The sequence below is a fragment of the Microcaecilia unicolor genome, chromosome 6, assembly GCF_901765095.1.
Source record: "Microcaecilia unicolor chromosome 6, aMicUni1.1, whole genome shotgun sequence".
Classification (NCBI taxonomy): domain Eukaryota; kingdom Metazoa; phylum Chordata; class Amphibia; order Gymnophiona; family Siphonopidae; genus Microcaecilia; species Microcaecilia unicolor.
Window position 1 is genome coordinate 40,932,116 of NC_044036.1, and position 12,981 is coordinate 40,945,096.

At 40.7% G+C, this 12,981-nt stretch overlaps 1 protein-coding gene across 1 annotated transcript in view; it reads left to right on the forward strand.

The window, feature by feature from the left end:
• ROR1 (receptor tyrosine kinase like orphan receptor 1) overlaps positions 1-12,981 on the forward strand; it is a 439,308-nt gene that overhangs the window by 392,480 nt on the left and 33,847 nt on the right. The window contains exons 5-6 of the mRNA XM_030206495.1: positions 2,451-2,578; positions 10,958-11,275. Coding sequence (XP_030062355.1) covers positions 2,451-2,578; positions 10,958-11,275 — 446 coding nt within the window. The remainder of the gene's footprint in view (positions 1-2,450; positions 2,579-10,957; positions 11,276-12,981) is intronic.

Sequence of the window (12,981 nt, forward strand, 5' to 3'; positions counted from 1 at the left end):
GGACCCTGCTGCAGATAACTCGAGCTAATCTTTAGTATACGACCTCCTAAGATTTTTCTTTTCCTATAGTGCTTTACCTTATTCTTGGTCCTTCTATTGTGGACTAATATTTGATTGTTATTTCCTCATAGATAGATAGATAGATAGATAGATAGATAGATAGATAGATAGATAGATAGATAGATAGATAGATAGATAGATATTTTCCTGTTTGTTTTAATTCTATTTCTTGTATTCAGTTGGATTATTGAATGTAATAAATATTGGTGAAATTATTATTTCAGTAAAAGTAACAAATGTTATTCTGTACTTCTTTACAAGTAAAAGTGATAGAACGTTTACCTAAGTACAGTAACTAGTTACATTTACTTAGTTACTATACAACACTGGGAAAGGGGAAGACAGAAAACAATGGTTGCCAATAGACCAACCAACCTCCAAAGGGGGGGGGGGTCATAGGACTTGTGTTGGAGAATACGGTATAGGGAGGGCAGCTAGGTGTGACGGGGCACCAAGTCTGAGTGCTAGAAAGCTAAGGACTAAGGTTTTTTATGTTTTCTTTGGTGTTGTTTAGGAGGTGTGAGAAGTGATTATGTTTGCGAGCATGGCATAGGAGACAAATTGTGGTATTTTGTAAGGATTGTAGCTTTTTCAGATTGTTAAGAGAGAGGCCAGAGAGGACAATATTACAATAGTCCAACCTTGAAATGAGAAGAGAAAGAATGAGTGAATGCAGAGAGAGGCAGCCTAGTGGTCAGTGCAGTAGACTTTAAAAATGGCCCTCAGGTACAAATCCCACCTAAACTCCTTTATTATGTATTGTGAGCCCTCCAGGTATACCTAACTGTACACCACCATAATAGCCTTCAAGCCTGCTGATATCTCCTATATGTAGTTACAGTAGGTATTTTGTTGTATTTGGAAGGCTCACAATTTCCACTAAATAAGAACTAGTTATAGTATGATTTGGACCGGGTTCCCTTTGTGTACACTCCACTGCACTGACCACTTGGCTACTCCTGGCAGCTGCTTGCTGCTCTTTTGGGTATGCCCATAATATCTGATGCTGTCATAGCACCTGGTATCCTCTTTCAGTTTCATTTCTTAAGGGAGTGGGAAGGAATTATGGAGAGGTCAAGCCTTAACCCCCCCCCCCCCCCCCCCCCCCACCAGTGGTCAGCTGATTAACCTTTTTATTACTTGGATGTGATTGAAACAAGTATAAATACAAACGTCCTTCTTTTTTGCCTTGGATGTATATGTATTCCTGTTCCATTATTGCCGAAAGACGTCCAACTTTTGGGCCTACCCTAATCCCAACCAAAACACGCTTCTAACACGCCTCCTTGCTATGGGGATGAACTGCAGTGCAATTCGCCTTATTTTTTGCTTTTCGAAAATCGGCATTTGGGCATTTTCAGCAGATAGATGGTTGTTTGGCCGTTATGAGACGTCCATATGCTTCAAAAATGAGCACCATAATCATCAATAAGTGTGACACCTAGGAGCCTCTTCTATAAGTGGATGTATCCATTTATGCACACTAATGCCATGTGGCAAGAGTCTATTTTATAATGGCATCTGGGCGCTCAGATTCTATTATAAAATACTAGTGTAACCCAGCATCCACAGTTACGCTAGCCATAGACCTGATGTAAATACAGGTTCCCAAATACAGCAAGGGCATGTGTAACTGGGATCCCTGCCCATGTCCCATCAATGTGTATGTCCATATGCATGCTTCTTTTGTAGTTTACACACAGAAAGGGACACATACCCATGAGCACCTAGTTATAGAATTGCCCTTTTAGTGACCAGATATAGGGCCAGTGATGCAGGGTCCCGGAAAGATTTTACATATGTGCTACTTTTCCTGTTCTTTACGCACAGAAAGGGACACATACCCATGAGCACCTAGTTATAGAATTGCCATTCTAGTGACCAGATATAAGGCCAGTGATGCAGGTTCCCGGAAAGAGCCCTTGACTCATAGCTTTCAGCCTAACAACCATTGTTGTGATGATGAGACTAGGAACAGTGGGCGAGGGGTGATGCATCGATGAAGGAAAAATCCCTTGGGTAGTTGCAAATGAAAGTTCATAGCACCAGAATCCTTACACCACCTCTGTGTTGGAAATAAACAGAGAAAGAAGGAACTACTGGGCCAAAAACCAGAGAATGAAGGTTTGACCAACACTGTGCTTTGCATATCTGCTTAACAAAGCTAACAGCTCCAGGATGTTGAAAACTTAGATGAAGTCTGATGTTTGAAATGTCGTGCAGGCTCCTGAAGAATAAGTATTCATTGCTTTGATCCATCATACAGTATGTTGCCAGATTAACTAAACTCAATTTTTTAAAATGCTGGCTCCCTCTAGTGTCTCCTTCATAGTGAATGTCTACAGTAATATGCTTTTAACTTCTTTTGCATGTGTGTGATTCATTTCTAGTGATGAATATGAAGAGGATGGATTTTGTCAGCCGTACCGAGGGATTGCTTGCGCACGATTTATTTTGAATCGCACCATCTTTATGGAGTCCATACATATGCAGGGTGAAATAGAAAACCAAATTACAGGTAAGGAAATGATACAGTGTATTATATAAAAAATAACTTTAAAGAGCGATTTTACCGCCATACTTTTATTTATTTACAGGGTTAACTTGTCTCTAGTTTTTTTTTTTGTTCATTTCTATCCATATGATTCTTCTTTGTTCACTTTCTTCATTGGGTTTCCCTGGATTAAAACTGAATCACACTCAAAACCACACTCACCCTAAAGTCCTTTCGTTATTGTCCCATCGCCCTATCATTTCCCCATTGTCACATTCCATTGCTTTATTCTTAGATGATATTTTGACTTTGACCTTATCTTCACACAACTCTTCACAACGCACCCATAATCATATTATGACCAATTGTATTTCTACTTTCACAACGTATTGTAAGCCACACTGAGCCCGCAAATAGGTGGGAAAATGTGGGATACAAATGCAATAAATAAATAAAAATAAATAAATCATGAATAATCTTTTTCCAGTATTAGAAGCTGTGTTGGTGTAGTATTCAGTATTAGGGGTCACATCAGAATAGGATTCAGTCTGGCCCCTCAACCAAGACTTGTCTGGCTTGAGCAATCCTCCTGGTAGCTAAAGTACCACAAGCATAGCTCTTGGTCTCATTGACGTACACAAGCCCTTTCATCACATCAAGGTGGTGGTCTGCAAGGGGTTTTATTATTATTATTTACTATTTCACAACTATTGAAAATTCAAAGGAAGACCTGAGGATCTGGAGTGTGTAAAGAGAAGGGGAGAGGTTAAGTGCAAGGATAAGGGATGAGGGAAAGGTGAAAAGAACATGGAGGTAGAACTGTAAGAAAGAAGAGTAAGAACACTCCAGAATATACTTTCTCACATCTCCACACCTCACTACTCATCCCCACAATCCAAACATCCCTGAATTCCCGAATACACAAACTATGATTTCCTTTAGTTGCTTCAAATCATCACCATCAAAGGTTTCCATTGAACATCTTCCTCAGTAAGGGGCCCTTTTACCAAGCTGCGGGAAAAAGGGCCCTGCACTAGCGGCGGGAGCCATTTTTCCCATGTGCCAGAGCCCTCTTTACCGCAGCGTGTAAAAAGACCCCAGGCACACATGGCCATGTGGTAAGAGAACTCTTACTGCATGGCAATGCGACGGGGAGTCCTTACCGCTATCCATTGAGGTGGTGAAAAGGGCTCCCACGCTAATCCGGCAGTAACCGGGCAGCACGCGGCAATGCCCGATTACCACTGGGTTACTGCCGCGCGAGCCATTTCCAGGGGTTTTCTTTTTCCCCCGGAAATGGTGTGCGTTCGGGGCGGGACTACTGCTGGTGGCCGCGTTGGGCCAGCGGTAGTCCCGAAAGAGCGAGCGGTAAGCCTGCATTAGGCTTACTGCCACTCTACAAAAGGGCCCTAAATGCTGAGGCAAAAAATTCAATTAGTTTTTCTGCTATTGCCCTTTGCTATCTGGACACTCCTTTTACCTCTTGGTCGTCTTGTGATCCAACCTACTGCCTCATGAGCTCTTTGTTTCAAATATACTTGAAAAAAGTTTTCAAGATTTTTGTGTAAGTTTTTGGCCTTGCAGCATGTTTCTTTTCAAAGTCTTTATTGGCCAGCCTTATTACTGTTTTATATCCAAGTTACTGATGATAGTTATACTCATACTTAATTTCCTCAGTAGGATCTGTTTTCCATTTAATGAAAGATGTCCTTTTGGCTTTCATGGATGTTGTCAGTAAACTTGGCTTTTGCAATATTTATGTATGTTTATTGTCTGTACTGAGGCCTAGATGATGAGATTCTCATGTGAGTAACGTTTTCTGAATATGAGAATTCTTCTTTTTCTCTCTCAACTTTCCCCCTCCCTGGTGCTTTTCCCATGTCAGGAGGGTGACAGAGGAGGCATCAGCAGGTAAGAACACTGCTTTTGTTGCCTCCTGCTGATAGCAAAGGGAAGGATCTTGACATGACTGAGTTCTGAGGCTAGTTGCAAGGGGTAAAGTTAAAGTTACTGTTGGAGGGTGTGGGGTATTGTGAATGACTACCTTGTGCTTCCCCCCACCCCCAGGACAGTTTTGCATTCTTTCAGAGTTTTTGCTATTTGACTATTTTCAAGATAGCTATATGAGTATTTTTGATTATTGCTTGTCACTAATAGCACGATGGATGGAAATCAATAAACTAAAATGTTGTAGGATGGAGATATTGTGGGTAAGCAACCCCCTCCACAGAGACCTCCTGCCACTTACTCATAATGATATCACATTTCTTCTCTAATCAGCAGTTAAAACCTTGGAAGTTTGATGGATTAGCTCTTTCTGGGAACTCAGTTAGTAATGGTCAATAATAAGCTTTCATATTTCTGAAATTGGATAGGCAGTTCCATTTTTTTTCTTGTAAAAAGACAATTGAACTGTTATGCAAACACAAGCAGGAGTCCTGAATCATTTGGACTACTGCAATACAATTTATATTGGTGTTCTCAAGAAAACTCTGACCAAGCTACAATTGGTGCTTAACATCACAGCCAAGATATTCACTAGGATTAAGAAATGGGATAAAACCTCTTCTTTGCTGGTCTCCCTCTATTGGGGGCACTTTTACTAAGTCGCAGTAGGCATTAGCGTGTGCTTATCACATGCCAAAAAACACAGTGCGTCCTATGGTAGTGTGCCAGACAGCGCACACTAATCCTGCATTTAAAAATAGTTTGTATTTTTCGGTGTGAGAGGCGTGTCTATGGGCGGAGAGTAGATGTGCCCTGCTCTAATTGGGTAGCATGGATACATTGCCACACGCTACTCAATTAGTGCAGGAGTAATGCAGGAGCCCTTACCACCTAGTAAATAGGTGGCAGTAAGGTTTCCCGCGGTAATGGCCACACGCTACAGGAAAATATACAAATGCGGCCATTGTCCCGTCACACTAAAAGTGGCCACAGAGCACGGTGAACCGACGTGCTACAAACAGCGCTGGCCACTTTTGAGCGTGGCTTAGTGAAAGGACCCCTTGGCGTCCAATCACCAAGCAGGTAAGACTGCAGCTTCTTTGGCTTTTCATGCCCTCAAGGAAGCAAGTCCTTCCACCTGGAGTGGAACAGGTGGATGTGAAGCGTCTGTTCACACTTTCCAAAAATACTAGGACTGGGGGCATGCGATGAAACTACAGGGTAGTAAATTTAAAACACATCGGAGAAAATGTTTCTTCACCCAACGCATAATTAAACTCTGGAATTTGTTGCCTGAGAACGTGGTGAAGGTGTTTAGCTTGGCAGAGTTTAAAAGGGGGTTAGACGGTTTCCTAAAGGACAAGTCCATAAACCGCTACTAAATGGACTTGGGAAAAATCCACAATTCCGGGAATAACATGTATAGAATGTTTGTACGTTTGGGAAGCTTGCCAGGTGCCTTTGGCCTGGATTGCCCGCTGTCGTGGACAGGATGCTGGGCTCGATGGACCCTTGGTCTTCGCCCACTGTGGGAGCCCTTTTACTATAGGTTAGAGTAAGCTAAATGCTGTGTGTCCTATTTTATGCTTTTGGTCTACGTGGCACTTAGCACATGTTAATTCTGTTAACATGCACTAAGCTTTAGTAAAAGGACCCCTACACAAGTTAAGGAAACTGATAACTCTGACTTTATCACAGGCTGAAATTGTTTTTCTCAGATGTGAGTATGGCTCTTCAGCTCTCTTGAGGAATGTTCAGACTTTCTTTGGTACTCCAACTCACTGAGGCAAAATGGGAAGATACTAATATTTTAGGGCTGGTAAGGTCGGGCCTTATTCATTAAGATTCAGGTTGACTAATTGTATTTTGCTATTTTAAAAATTAACAACTGTCCTGTGAGCTTTTTCTATTGGTATCTATTGTGAACGTCATCGCTGTTGGAATTTTCTGAAGGGAGTAGAACTTTCCTGGGATGTAAATGCTGACTTAGTATTATTATTAGGATTATTGTCAATGTTTTTATTATAATTGCATTATTGTGATCTGCCTTGGACAGGACTCTGCCAGAAGAGACAAAATATACTGTATTAAATTTAGTGTAATTTAAATTGAATTATTTATCTTTAGGTTTTATTTCCCTATACTAACTTCTCAAGCATGTTCCCAAGAAAATTTACATTATAAATAATATAGGAAACCAACATTACAAAATTTCAAATTAAAAATAAATTATAAAATCATAAAAGTTGTTACCCCAAGTAAGGCCATACATTGCAGTAAGAGTATCACCAAAGGAGGAGCAAAAGCTTAAATAGCAGGTAATAGGAAGTCATGTACCTATTAAAGTCCCCTAAGGACTAGATTCCATATATGACACCAAAAAATTCAGCACTGAAATGAAATTCGCTTAAGCGTATTCTATAAAGTTCACCTTAATTTAGGCGTACTTTATAGAATGAGCCGAAATTTCCATGCGATTTATAGAATATGCCGCGTGCTGGTCCATGCAACTAAATTTAGTCACGGCCAATTACACCAGGTAAAGCTAAATCCCCATGCCTAAATTAGGCACAGTCACGTGCAGCAGGTGTATCCTATAACAACGCACATAGATTTTTAGATACGCCCATGGCCATGCCCCCTTTTCAACTGTGTGACTTAGAATTTAAATGCACTACATTACAAAATACACTTAGTAAGTACTGCATATAAATTCTAATTAATCCCAATTAATTTTGATAATTGGTTGTTAACATCCAGTTATCAGCGCTGATTAGCATATTAACCAATTAGCTTATGTGCATTGTTATGCACGGAAATCTCAGCTTGATATATAGAATCCCGGGGTAAGTGCCTGAAGAAGTGGCCTGATTCTTGAACTACTCCAAGTTGAAAATTAAACAAACATCCTTGAATAGCCCATTGTGCATTACAAGAGCCAGGCAAGAAAAGGCATATTGTTTAGTTCTAACCGAATACACCATTTTCTTCAAGGGTAACTCCAAAACATCCGCTGATGCTAATGTAAGAAAACACAGGGGATTATATGTGAGTGGGTGAAAAATAACTAAGGGCCAGTTTGTTTACTGACTTGCAAACCAGGAAGAATACTTAAAATTAAATGTATTGATTTATTTATTTAAAAGTTTATAACCCACTTGGGAGATCTTTTACTAATGATTATCTGGAGTAAAATTGGACCTGCTGCAGATAACTTGAGCTAACCTTTAGTAAAAGACCCCCTTGATCTTCTATTCTCGATAATATACAATTGAACATACATAATAAAACAGAAAAACAGAAAATCATAAATGAGACGTAAAACAGTAAAATAAACAGCCATTATATTGCATCAATATACCACCAGAAGCCAGTGAAGACTTTTTAAAACCAGTCAGAGTTGATCTCAGATTTTAATTCACTCAATAAGGGGCTGTTTTATCACCTAATGGTAAGGCTACCACCAGGTTTGTGTGTGGCAAATCAGCTGTACCTCGAGGCTCGCCCAGGAGCCCAGCGGTAGTTCTGAGCCTGCTGTGTGCCATTTCCAGCTATAGAAAATATTTTCTATTTTCTAGCACCGGTGGGCGGGGAGTAGGCATGCCTGGCAGTAATCAGGCAGTGCCGCGCGCTGCCCAATTACCTCCAGGTTTCCACCGGAGCCCTCACCACTTCCTAATGACTGCACTTTTACCCACGGTGTTAAAAGGTTGCCTCTGCACACAGCGATCTCACACGCCAGTACCACTGAAGGCCACCTTTTACTGATATCTGGTAAAAGAGCCCCTAAATTAAGCATGGGCATCTCGGCATTTACCGCTAGCTGATTTCTACCACCAGCTAAAAACGGTATTGCAGCTTAGTAAAAGACCCCCTAAAAGAAGAAATAATAGACTGGCCCTGTGGCTTAGGTTGTAGCACTGTGTATGATGAAGTGCAGAGGGTACAACTAAAGGTTTCCAATCCATCAGGGATAACAGAGGTTGGGAGCACCATGAAAACACTGAGAGCCAGGGAAGGTGGGATGATGACCTCTGCCATTGCTGTATTTTCTGCTAGAACATGAGCGACTAGTGACTCTGAGGTAGCACACCCATAGCCTTCAGTGAGGGCCCACTGACCTGCCTGTTGTGTCTTCTGATGAAGGGGGACCGAGTAGGTGGGTCATGAAAAACAAGAGTAGCCTTTTGACTTTTCCTGATAGAGTACTGGCTTTTTCTGTCTGGTTATGTCAGTTTGACAACAAGAGACTTTGTCCCAGATACCAGTTGCCCATTGGCTTAGAAATCACTGTTTAGTGCTTCATCTTGATAAGACCGTCGCATGCTAGATAACAGGGCATCTGTTTCGCCCTTCTCTTGATCTTCTTTTGTTCAATACTCATATGCAGCCAGTTGAGTCCTATGTGTCATTATAGATTATCAACTCGCGATTGTTCCTCGGGTGTCAGCTCTTCTGAAGTTAGGTTATTTTATTTCACATAAGCTTCGATCGGTATGCAATTGCTTTGACCATGACCCTTTTCAATTTCTTTTATATGTTTTGCTTATTTTCAGATTAGATGACTAACATTATTTATATAGGTACCTCACAGCAGAATTTAAGAAAGCTTCAAATATTGCAAAATATTCTGTCAAGTGCATAATTTATTTATTTATTTGTTACATTTATATCCCACCTATTTGCAGGCTCGATGTGGCTTACATAGTACCGGAAAGGCGTTTGTAGGTTCCGGTGTGAACAAATACATTGTGATGTTATGGTAGGATGAAGTTTATATAGCAGAGCCACAATAAGAATCATAGAGTGGAGGAATAGAGTTATGTTCATTACGTGCTTTAGTTTTCTTGTGTAGCCGAGGACAGGCTTTTAGGTTGGATCGGGAGGGTATGCCTTTTTAAACAGGGTGGTTTTTAGTATTTTCCGGAAGTTTAGGTGGTCATACGTCGTTTTCAAGGCTTTTGGTAGCGCGTTCCATATTTGTGTGCTTATGTAGGAAAAGCTGGATGCATAGGTAGATTTGTATTTAAGACCTTTACAGCTTGGGTAGTGTAGATTTAGATATGTTCGTGTTAGATCGGATGCGTTTCTGGTTGGTAAGTTGATTAAGTCTGTCATGTATCCAGGCGCTTCGCCGTAGATGATTTTGTGAATCGTGGTGCAGATTTTAAAGTCAATGCGTTCTTTGATTGGGAGCCAGTGTAGTTTTTCACGAAGGGGTTTTGCACTTTCAAATCACGTTTTTCCAAATATAAGCCTAGCTGCCGTGTTTGCAGCGGTCTGAAGTTTCTTTAAGGTTTGTTCTTTACATCCTGCATAGATTCCATTGCAGTAATCTAGGTGGCTTATTACCATTGATTGTATCAGGTTGCGAAATGTTTCCCTCGGGAAGAATTGTTTCACGCGTTTGAGTTTCCACATCGAATGGAACATTTTCTTTCTCGTGGATTTTACTTGGCTCTCCAGTGTTAGGTTAGGGTCCATTATAACGCCGAGGATTTTCAGGCTATCTGAGATAGGGAGAGTATGATCTGGGGTGTCAATGTTTGTGGGGTTGTCCGTGCTGTGCTGGGATGAGAGGATAAGACAATGTGTTTTTTCTTTATTGAGTTTTAGTTGAAATGCATTAGCCCATGAGTCCATGATGTTGACGCTTAGCTTGATTTCGTTGGTGGTTTCTGTTAGTTTGGTTTTGTAAGGAATGTATATTATGACATCCTCTGCGTAGATGAAAGGGTTAAGGCTCTGATTAGATAAGGACTTGGCTAGTGGGGTCATCATTAGGTTGAAGAGGGTCAGTGATAAAGGTGATCCTTGTGGTACTCCCCAGTCTGCTTTCCACAGTGATGTTTCCACGTAAGTTCAATTAGGTGACCTCTCTCTTAAGACAACATCATTGGCTCCATTTGGGTACAGAATAAAATTTAAGGTGTTGGTTCTTACATTTAAGGCACTTCGGGTGGGTGTTCCACAATATCTGATCTCTCCTACCATTCCTTCTGTACCTGCACATATTCTGCACTTAATAAATGATCATTGTTTATTTCTTCCTACACCAGCAATTGCCTAGTTAGAATCCACCTTAAAAATTGTGCATTTTTTTTTGTTCTGGCCTCAGCCAATCAAGCTGCTTAGACTTGATTTATCAGGCAGGCCTTTGGGGATTCAAGTGGTTGATATGGCCTGAAATGCATTCCTGGGTATGCTTGAACTATGTTCAGATTTATTCTGTAGTTCTGTTTTGTGATTATTATCTTTTAATGATGTTTTAAATTTTATGGGTTGATTGTGACTGTCTGTATGGATCTTTCTCTCCTTTTTTTTTTAGTCTGTACACCATTTAGACCTGTCCATCAGATAGAAAGTGCAAATAAACTATAAGCTATAAAGGACCTTTCTACTGAAATAACAATTCCTGATGTCCCTATGGGTAACTTGATTTTGTTTGTTTTGCAGCTGCCTTCACCATGATTGGCACTTCCAACCATTTATCTGATAAATGCTCCCAGTTCGCCATCCCTTCGCTGTGCCACTATGCTTTCCCTTACTGCGATGAAACCTCTCCAGCTCCCAAGCCTCGGGATCTGTGCCGTGATGAGTGTGAAATCCTAGAAAATGTCCTTTGTCAGGCAGAGTACATTTTTGCCAGGTCCAACCCCATGATTCTAATGAGATTAAAGCTGCCGAACTGTGAAGATTTGCCCCAGCCAGACAGCCCCGAGGCTGGTAATTGTATAAGAATTGGAATCCCCATGGCAGAGCCCATCAATAAAAGTAAGTGAGATTTACTGATTTCGCGTCAGGTATGATTACTAACTATGGCAGTCTAAAGGAAGGTTTGCCAAAAAGAATTAGTAATGAATTAAGCTTAACAAGTCATAAACATTTCCCACTGACAGGGTACCAAGTAGCCACCTACTCAAAGCACAAAAATGTCAGTTTCTCAGATTTGCTTATGTTAAAACAGACCTGGGCAAGCCACACAGGTTTTAGATTTTTCCTGCCTCCTTTCTATACTCCCCTGAGTGTGTATGCCATGATATGCTCCACCTAACAGGGCTGAAGGAAACGAGACAGGTGAAAACAGTAAACATTCCTGGGGGGACAGAGAGGGGGGGTGGTGAGGGAGTTTGCAGGGCTTCCTTTATTTAATTTCCTCATTGGGTTGAGGAATGGAAGATCAGGTGATACAGATGTTACAGAAATTGACCAAGTTCCCTACAATAAAATTACTTTTTAATTTAGGCCATATCTTCCCTCACTTGATGCACCAAGTAATCAGTAAATAACTAAAAACTTACATAGACAACAATACTAATAATTCCTTAGATCAGTAGTATTCACTTTGAGGGCCGCAAATGAGTCGAGTTTTCAGGCCATTCCTAATGAATATGTATCAACAATATATTCTACTCGGTTAACTTAAATACTCAATAACTGCACTAAATATTACAAATATAAACATATACACAGTTATGCTTTAACTTTTTATTCTTTATGTGCTTTGTAGCAATCCATATTCCACATCAACATAAATACAATTGCCCACATTCATACCCATTCATACACATACATGCAAACTCCCACGTCTGGGGTGATTTACATCGAATGGATTACGTGGAGGCTTGTTAAAGGTTGGGCGTTGTGTCTCTACCAATAAGCCTTGAACGATAAATACTTTGAAATGATTTGGAGCCAATTTATGGTCGGTTGTGAACTTATTAGTGAAACAGCATCGGATTTCAGCATTGTCAGCACTGCTGAGTTATGTTAACGACTATTTTGGGTCAACTAACCGGTGGATTTAGTATTCACTGGTAAAGGTATTTGGACTAGTAGTTGTATTAGGTTTGGGGCTGGTAGATAGCCAAAAAATTTGTATTAGTTGGCAGTCTCTACGTGGGAGTTTGCATGTATGTTTATGAATGGGTATGAATGTGGGCAATTGTATTTATGTTGATGTGGAATATGGATTGCTACAAAGCACATAAAGAATAAAAAGTTAAAGCATAACTGTGTATATGTTTATATTTATAATGAATATGCATGAGATAGACTACATGCATGCTACCTCTGTTGTATCTATCTCATGCATATTCATTGTGGGTATACTGTTTAAAATTGAGCATTGCCAAAAGAGCTGAAGAAGAATTCTTATAAATAAAGGGGTCCTTCTACTAAGCCGCAGTAAAACGTGGCCTGTGGTAGTGTAGGCACATGTATTGGGCACACACTGAGCCAGTTTTTACCGCACTGCAAAAAAGGGCTTTTTTTTTAATGGGACGGGGGAAAAGGGCATGCGGTAAAACTGAAACCGGTGCGCATCCAAAACGGGCCTGAGCCCTTAATGCCACCCATTGATTTAGCAGCGTTAAACACGCAGTGACCGCCAACTGCCGATTACCACCGGAAACGACGCGCATGGGAGGAAAGAAATAATGAAATCATCCAGGCGTTATGGGCACTCGCCAAATCTAAAA